Source organism: Leguminivora glycinivorella, chromosome 6, assembly GCF_023078275.1.
Source record: "Leguminivora glycinivorella isolate SPB_JAAS2020 chromosome 6, LegGlyc_1.1, whole genome shotgun sequence".
NCBI lineage: Eukaryota > Metazoa > Arthropoda > Insecta > Lepidoptera > Tortricidae > Leguminivora > Leguminivora glycinivorella.
Genome location: NC_062976.1, coordinates 14875381 through 14884659, shown reverse-complemented (window position 1 = coordinate 14884659; position 9279 = coordinate 14875381). Strand labels below are relative to the sequence as shown.

The window sequence follows — 9279 nt, the reverse complement described above, 5'->3', positions numbered from 1 at the left end:
GCCGACTAATCGGCCACCCAAGCGCCGACTAGTCGGTAGTCGGCCTAGTCGGCCAAATCAATAGTCGGTACATCCCTAGTTATTATCAATTGACATGGCTTAATGTTTGGCTGCAACAATGTTACAGCAAATAGAATAGAAGTTAACCAAAAGTAACACACTACCTGAGTAATAAAACATTCAATAAAACAAATCAATTCATTAAGGACCTTTATTGAAATTAGTTTGTTACATAAACAGAAACTGCTATATGAATATATTGTATGAGTTTATAATAAAAGTTACATTCAAGGGAAGCCATCATCATCTTCTTCGGCCATCTCTTTAGCCAGCTCCAAGTCCTGCTGCTCACGTTCACGCCTCTCCTCAGCACTCTCTAGTTCTTTCCCATAGGACTTGGGAGGGTACCTCATCGCCTTGACACTCTGGTTATGCAAGTCCAAGCAGAATGATATACGCTGATGGAAGGCCAACTGGGGCTCTCTAGTGCAATAAATGTCTGAGCTCTCCTTATTGCTCATATATCCCTTTTCAGGGTCCAAGGTAGCCTCTATAACTCCATCTCTGATAGCTTTCGCCACAATGAACTCTGCATCTTCCGCAGAATCCAAACCCAATTTCCTTGCAATGTCTTTTGGAGAAATTCTTGAATATGACAAGCCAATTGAACGGATAGCGGTCTTGATGACATTTTGTCTAAGACGAAGAATCAGAGTGAATGTATGATCATTGCGGAATTGGGGCCCAAAGTTTTCTAGTACTTCTCCAAATCTTTGCAAGTTGCCAAGTCTAACAGCCTGCGTAAGTTGGAAGTATGGGGCCAAGGAGCGTCTGAGAGCTGCCTGCCGGAAGATAGCCCTCTCAGGGATGTCACCCAGCAACAGTTCTACCACTATAGCCAGCTTCTGAACAGTTTGACGAAAACCTACAGCAGCGGTTTGCGGAGCCTTCCTCAGTGCTTGAACAAGGTGCTTGTGAGCGTCACTGTATTCAAGGCGCGCTGCTTTTATTCTGCCCAGATAAAACAAGAATCTGGCCCACTCATTGTTACTAGCATTTTCTGGGTACACTGATTTACTGACCAATTTGTCAGCTTGGTCATACAGAGAATAATGTAAATAATTACGCAGCAAGCAATTGATCAGAACAGCTTGGCCTTCATAGTCACTACGAAGAGTTGAAGTACGCAGGCGCGCATGAAGGAGTCCTCTTATCAAATCCAACTTGTTAGTGAGTTCAAACACCCTGGAGTGGTAAAAATAGCACTTGGCTGCTATTAAATCTAGGGTCCTTCTATTCTGAGCTGTAATTTTGGTCATCAGTTGCTGTGAGCATTCAGTAGCTTCTTCAAGTTTGTTAGTATCCAGCAAACGCAGTAAAACTAACAAATGAATATAAACATCCACCTCTGGCACTGGTGTTTTCGGAGCGCTTCTTGAACGTGGAGTTTCAATTTCAACAGCACCAGGCTGCGGAGCCTCAATGAAAACAAACAGAGCTTCTTTGTCTGAACTTGAGGGATACAGTTGGTTAATAATAGCACGTAGTACGTTACCGTTTAACTTCCTCCGTGTATTAGGAAGGGATCTAAGAACTCGCATGGCAAACCTCGGTTCCTTGGAGGTAACTGCTTTATCAATTTGTCTAGCATGTTCACGTAAATCTTGGACGGTGAGAACGTCGGCGTCCTTTTTCACCTCTCCGGTTTCTGCATCACTTGCCGCTGCGGGACTCTCCACATTCTTCATTTCAACATCTTCAGCAGGTGCCATTTTTATATTCTAGCACTTATACGAGATGATAATACGATTTGTGTTATAGCAAGCCTGACGAGACAATTTTAGTTTCTACTAAACGAAACCATACCACAAATGTCAAAATTCTGCCGAGTAACCAATTACAACGCTAGCAACACACCATTTATTAAAGTGCTACTAGCTGAAAAAACTTGGTCAATAAATTATTTCATTATGTTATTTTACAAAAGTCGTGCTTTTTATTAAGATATGATATACTTACGAAATGAAACCATGCTTGATAATTTTTTATTTTATCACATTTATGTAAAAATTAACAACAACTTTTGTTGTTATTTTGGAAGCGTTCAAATGTAGCTCAAACATACAATATGAGTATGAGTTTGTGATAAATAGTTTTATTTCTTTTTATCACGTTGATTTTATACAAGGATGAATGAAACAGAACATTGCTAGACATAATGAAAACAGCTAGTGAGGTGCTCTGATAACAAGTAAACATACTGATACAACAATAAAAAAGCCATTTAAATAAATACATTTATTTTTTATTCAATATGTTTACCTAATCGTCCTATAATGATTTAAACCTTTTATGTTAATATCAACATTAACATTAAATTGCACTAATTTAAAATAGAAACAATGAATTAATCAACACTTATCATTCATAGAGTATAGAATAGACAAGACAAAACTACTCTACCTACTCTACTAGCATTGCCCGTGGTTGCTTAACCAATATAATCTCGGGGAATTCTGATAAAAGCTTATTACTCCTAATGTTACAATTGAATTGGTGGATTATAACCATCTCAATATTACAAAAACCGTGAGTGACAACAATCCTAAACAACGGAAGCGCTTCGGCAGCAGGGGACCGGTTGATTCTTTACACAAATTTTCAATGTGTTCTGGAAATGGTTTGCAAAGAGGACGTGGTATCATGGTTTAAAGAATTGGAAAGTTATAAACGCATAGACGCAATGTGTACATTGTTAAATATGTGCTTGCCATTTGAACTACGTTTCATTGGCACATATCTCGAGGAGCTCGGAAAGCGCGACTTCCAAGAGTTGCGTGGTGCCGAACTTCGAGCAAACAATCCTTCAGACTTGGCTGCAGACATCGGTGGCGCGAACACAGATCCTCGAACACGACGGAAAATGGCCTTATACGTGTCTCTGTTACGCTCGTGCAACTTCGCATGTGCCACTACATTGTACAATGCTATGGTCAGTTTGGAGAAGAGTGGTTTGTTGAAAGGTTTATATGGTGATCTCTTGGAAGAAATATTACTACTATATACCATGGCACTTCATCATCCTGCATTCACATTTGATCAAAAGTCACATTTTGGTGAAATATTAGATAAATTGAAAGTTGAAGACCAGCGGTGTCAGTTCCAAGAGCAGGCAGAGCACATGCCAGTGAGCAGTTGTCACGCTCAGCCCACTGTTGCGCCCAACATGTCGGTGCCCCCGCCAGCCCTTTCCAGCTTAGGGCCGCCACCAAACATCATGTATGTCAAATCACCAACAGTACAGGTTAGTTATTTTCTGAACAGTAATTTGTTTTCTATTTTATAACTATGATAGAATATGCTTATATGATTCTTTAAAGGACTGAGCAAACATTTATTAGAAATACCTGAAAACATATATATAGGAAATGACACAAAGTATGGTTTAGTATAAAAGTATGTCTGTTGAATGGGACATTCATTAAGAATTAAGTATAAGATACAATACATAAAATTTGTATTGTATGTTGATATTTCTTATAAGCCTTATTAACCTTATTTTGTTTATAATTGTTACCTTATTGGTACAATTACTATTAGATTCTTACAAGGTTTTCTTGTTATGACTTATTTTAAGCGGCATCTGGTCTAATTGTCCAGAAGTTTGTTGTTATCTCAAAATTATTTTAATATATGTGGGTAATTTACTATGTAGTGTGAAGAATTGTTTTTAGTTTTGGTATGAAATTATGCTTCATAGTAACAAATAAATGAAAAACGAAAATTTTCTTAATTCTTTATAAACAACAAGTTTTTGTGCATTTCATTATATTTGTTATCATGTTTACTATACAATTGTTTCTGAGGAAGTATCTAAAGTTTTATCAACTTTTGCATTTTCAGCCTCAAAGTTTAGAAGGTGTGCCTCCCGAGCTCAGTTCGCCACCAGTCCTAAGCGGGGCTGGTGGGGCAGTCCCTATGCTAGGGGAGGTCACACACCCGCCGCCAGGCTTGCCATTACCACAGTACAACATGGCAGAGTACATGGGACAGCATCCATGGCCTGCCAATATCATTGTTTCACCATTAACTCAACCTATTGAGGTTAGTAAACCATGAACCTACAATTCTATGGACGGATAACTCCGAAGAAAAACCTGTGATTCCATCATCCACATTGATAGCTTTGTCTATGACCTCATCCACTAATCTCGCGTCAGTTGGATCGAGGTGTCCGTGGCGAAAACATCTCCAGAAAAATAAGAAAATATGCCTACATGCGTTGTCAAATTGTATTAAAATGACAACAATTGAAAGAAAAAAAAATACGGAGCAACTTTTCATGCGTAAATTAATGCTTTATCACGTTATTATGCGTAAAATCACAATATTAATTAAAGTTCATAATCGTAAACCAACAAACTGCAAAACAAGAGTGTGACCAGTATTTTTTTTAAATAGTGTTTGCACACAGTGCGCCACTGAGTCATTATTATTTGTTAAAAACAAGATATTGTTTGGACAAATTTTTTTTTTTGTTACTAGTATAGTAATAATGCAACTTCTATAATTTCATGACAATTTTATTTCTAATTCCCATTTTTTTCTTAACTTTCATAATGATGATAATATATTTTTTTTAGTTATTCCTTCTTATCCTTAATTTGCTGTCTATTGCGCTGTCCTGAATGATACACTTTTTAAAAAGTAAACAGTATTCTTACCTTGAATATCACAGTTTTTAAATACCGACTGTGGTGTTGAGGCTTTAGAAAGTGATATATTGGGTGGTCCATATCTAAGGAATCTTTATGCTCCTTAGACATAAGGAAATGTGACGTTTTAATAAAATGAAACCTGCAGGGTTAGCATATGATCGTCGCGAGAGTGTGCTGCCGCGAGATAGATCACACGGTCTTCTTCTTAAATTGTATTAATGTCATAAGGACGGGTAGTCTATCTCGCGGCGACATACTCTCCCGCCAATCATGTGCTAACCCTGCTGCTAAGAAACTACAAAGTACTACAGTATCATACACTAAAAACTTTTTTGTCTGGGACACAGTCACTCATATATGTAGTGTAGGGACGCTCGGCCGGAAGCAGGCGGACTCTCGATCACTTGTCGTGTTCATTCAGCCCAATATGTCACCCATATACGTCTTTAGAGGTACTCAGCCAAAGGTGTATGTTTTCTTAATAAATTCGCAGACCGTTTGAAAGTTTTTGACCAATAAAGGTAAGAACTATCAATTAATAAATGTCACGATTACTCTGCAGGTAATAAACTACCCGGTAAACGCGGGTGCGAGTACAGGTGGTGGCGCGGGCGCGACGTCGCCGCTGGCGTCGTCCGGCGGGGACTCGCGCGCCGGGTCGCCGCGGCGCCGGCGCGCCAGCCGCGAGCGCTCGCCGCCGCCGCCGCCGCTCGCCGCCATGCCGCCGCCGCCGCCGCCCGACCAGCAGCTGCCGCATCTCGCGGCCAACTTTGACAATCTCTCCGTTAATGAGGTAATTATTAAACACCACACTAAACGACTGACTACATACACGGCATGCTTAGGCCGCCTTTACACCTATGAGTTTTACCGCTTACGTAAGCGACTCGTGCAAAACTTTCAAATGTAAATGATTTCTGTAAGCAGCTTACGGTAAGTTTTGACTACTTTCGTAAGCTGAAAACTTTCAAGTGTAAATGGGTACGAGGTTTGCTTACGGAAGCCACTCACAGCTTATCGAAATAAATTGATAAGTTTTTGACTCACGAATAAGTAACTGCGCGGTAGTTTATTTTCTTTTCAACTTTTGTGGCTTGCAACAATGTAAACTTTCAATAAGTTAAAAATCAAAAAACTTCCGTAAGTCATAAGTGTAAATGGAACAATAAGTTGTTTATGAAAGATTTACGTAAGTAACTTACAGATGTAAAGGCGGCCTTACACTAGGTATGACGTACCTGTTTGTCGAAAAAAAAAAAAAACGAACACAGATGCCGATCACTGGCAAACACCCAACGTGTTCATGTATGTTGTTTGCCAATCATGAGAAGAAGAAGCCTCGATAATCACTATTTTGCGAAAAGGCAAAAGTGACTCTTTCTTTGTGTGCGACGGCTGGAGCTTGGAAGTCGAACGAAACTAGTATTGAAGAACAGGAACATGTACCTGTTAATAACGGAAAATGTAACTTCGTTCGCTAAAAATAGGTTAGTCTATTGAACGCGAAATAAAACTATTCATTAACCCGAGCCAATTTGGTCAACACGCCGTCTTGCCTTCAGGAAGCTGTTCAAAATAAAATGTACTTAGAATGGTTCACGAAAAAAAACTATCTCGGTCATGTCGCTTTTTAGGCTCCTGTTGGGCACGTCTTTTGTGTATCTTGCTTCAATAATTTTTAAATAACTATTTTGTAAGTGAGAAATATATAATTAATAGTTATAAGTCGTCTTTTGCATTTTATCCATGAGAGTGCAAAGTAATTTTATACAAATTCTAACTTGATGTCTTAAGCTGGCTGGTAGAATTTACCTATAAATGACTCACCAGCTCACCACCCACTACGCTCCGCACTCCGCTACGCTCGCGGTTCAATATTGGAATCTTTCGCTCGCTCGGGTATCAATATTGGCACGTGCGGTTAAACAACAACATTGCCCCCTTGTAAAACAAATAACTATTTATTTGAAAACACCAAACACAAATCGTCCTTGCGGGGTGAGGCGGGCGCGCACGGTGCTGCCATTGGTCGTTTCAAATAATGGCGCGCCTTTATGATTAGCAGTAGGGATGGGAATGGGACATGTCTATTATAGACAATGGTACCGGTACCAGTACTGTGGTGAATTTGTTTTGCAACAAATTATAATATTATAATTAAATTATAATAAGGCCTAGTTACCCTTCGGGTTGGAAGGTCAGATGGCAGTCGCTTTCATAAAACTAGTGCCTACGCCAAATCTTGGTAGTAGTTTCCAAAGCGGACCCCAGGCTCCCATGAGCCGTGGCGAATGCCGATGCCGGGATAACGCAAGGAGGATGATAATTGTGATAGCATCTCAATAAAAATCATTCTAGTAACAATAACTAAACTGTGCATTTTTACTTACGTTTACTAAGTTAAATAACCAACTAAATATTCTAAACTAATCAATGAACTAAATACCACTACAGACTCTACAGATTCTAGATAATTTAAACTATTACAAATCTGCTTTCTTTTATATTTCATAAAATGGTAGCACATGGTACGAACGGCAGTACGAAGTTCCCGCAACAGACATAAACTAACATGGCCCCATGCCTAGTCGTTTACGTGAAAGGGATAGCATATCACATTGTTAACTCGGCAAAGAGGGATGGACGCGCCTCGGCGCCGCTCAGCACAACCATATTGACCAGTATAAATGAACTCCGCGGACAATAAACAATATTCAACAAAATAATTAATTTGACTTAACTGTGGAATGTTGTTCCATCTTTTTTACATGTAGAAGTGTTAGAAGACTTGCCACACCACTTTATGCTGTAAGAGACCATTGTTTGCAACCGAAATTGATTATTTAAGATTTTTTCCCGAGCGGACACGGACACTGTTAGCGGGTCGTATACTTGGGCGCTACTGATCGGTGTCGCACGCGTTCAAACTTTTATAAACCTGATTTGTCGTATGCTTGGTGACCGCGAGTCGCCCTGTAAGGGCCATCTTGTATAAATCGAATAAGCTCCACGGTAAGCTTCCCTTATTAGATTCCTGCGTCATCACGTTTGTAAATTAAAATTTTACACGTCGTTTGTATTATTTCGCTCACGCGCTCGAAACGCCGTTTATTCGCAGATGCGCGAGCGACACACGATGGACGACAGGTTACGCGAAATAAGCGCAATGCAGCAGCAGTACCGGTCCCTGGAGAAGCTGAACGGCGTGCGGAGACGGGCGGGCGCGTACCTGCCGGCGCGCTCGTCGTCCGACTCGGGCTCCAGCGCCGCGTCCAGCCCGCCGGGTACACCGGCCCCGGCACCGCGCCGCCAGCCGCCGCCGCTGCCGTACCTGTACCCGCGCACGTACGGCTACCCGCCGCCGCCGCCCGCCTACCGCCCGCCGCCGCCGCCCTTCGCCAACGGCGAGCCGCCGCCCTACCCCGCGCCCGGCTACGGCGCCTTCGTGCCCGTGCTCTACGCGCCGCCCAAGCTCTCCTGCTGGAACTGCGGCGCCGCCGGCCACGCGGGCCACGAGTGCAAGGAGCCCAGCATGGAGGAGATCACGCGCGCGGGCGGCTACCAGCTCGACTTCGGCGCGCCGCCCGAGCCGGCCGACAAGTAGCCGAGACGGTGACTCGCCGCAGTGCCAGGGTGGCGGACGTTCGCCGCCGCTCTGCGATCTCGGGGCGCCGTTCCCGCGTCCGTCGGACGTCCGGTCGTCGCGCGTGGGGTTCGGGAACGGTCCTTAGATGTGAGTAATGTTTAAGAGTAATTGCACTTTTGATTTATCCGTTTGCGACGGACCGAATCGTTTTGGAAAATAAATCTTTAGTTTATCAGATCAAACTACGGACTGCATAATATTTCTGTATTTATAGGCATTTTGATCTGTACCTACGTGCTATTTCTGTATGAGGATGTGTGATTGTGCCTATTGGTGAAGAATTGAAGATAGATTGATGATTGAGATTATTCCGATAATCTTAAGTCCACCTAAATGTGTATAGATAGTCTTCTTTTCATTTCATCTTCATCTGTGGGTCCGTTTTCGTTGAATCGATTGCATGTACATATTTACTTTGCTCAGTGAACTAAAAGTTTTAGGTTAGTGACAAAAATGTAAGTATAATGTTTTTTTTAGATAGCTAGGAGGCAGAGATACTTTGCAAAATGATTTGCACGTATAACCAGTCCAAATTGAAAGTGCAATTATGAATAGACATCATTTTTATATTTGAAATTCCGTATATTAGATATTTTGGATACAAAAATGACAGCAGCATCTATCTAGTTGTACAGTCTATTTTTTTGCTATGTTAAACCGAAACAAAGCAAAACGAATATCTCCTAATAAAATTTATTTCAACTCGAAATATTCCAATCAAATTGGATTTAAATGAAAAAAAAACTGCTTACGTAAAATTAGAAAATTTGTTTGCATTGTTTTGCGTCAATTGCGTGTGCCATATTGAAAAAATTCTGTCGAAAAATGACTGTATTCTACAAATCCACTACAAAAACCCCAGTGAAAAATCTCACGACGAGCATTTATGTTGATCGGTAGCTTGAAATATGCATT

At 41.1% G+C, this 9279-nt stretch overlaps 2 protein-coding genes across 2 annotated transcripts; one reads left to right on the top strand and one right to left on the bottom strand.

Moving 5' to 3' along the window:
• Positions 1–197: 197 nt before the first annotated feature.
• Positions 198–1891, bottom strand: LOC125227111 (probable 26S proteasome non-ATPase regulatory subunit 3). The gene has a single exon (XM_048131324.1). The coding sequence runs from the start codon at positions 1770–1772 to the stop codon at positions 288–290; it is 1485 nt and encodes a 494-aa protein (XP_047987281.1). The 5' UTR covers positions 1773–1891; the 3' UTR covers positions 198–287.
• Positions 1892–2489: 598 nt separating this feature from the next.
• LOC125227301 (extensin) lies at positions 2490–8464 on the top strand. Its single transcript, XM_048131578.1, has 4 exons — positions 2490–3304; positions 3904–4104; positions 5281–5511; positions 7837–8464. The coding sequence occupies exons 1-4, from the start codon at positions 2678–2680 to the stop codon at positions 8320–8322; spliced, it is 1545 nt and encodes a 514-aa protein (XP_047987535.1). The 5' UTR covers positions 2490–2677; the 3' UTR covers positions 8323–8464.
• Positions 8465–9279: the final 815 nt, after the last annotated feature.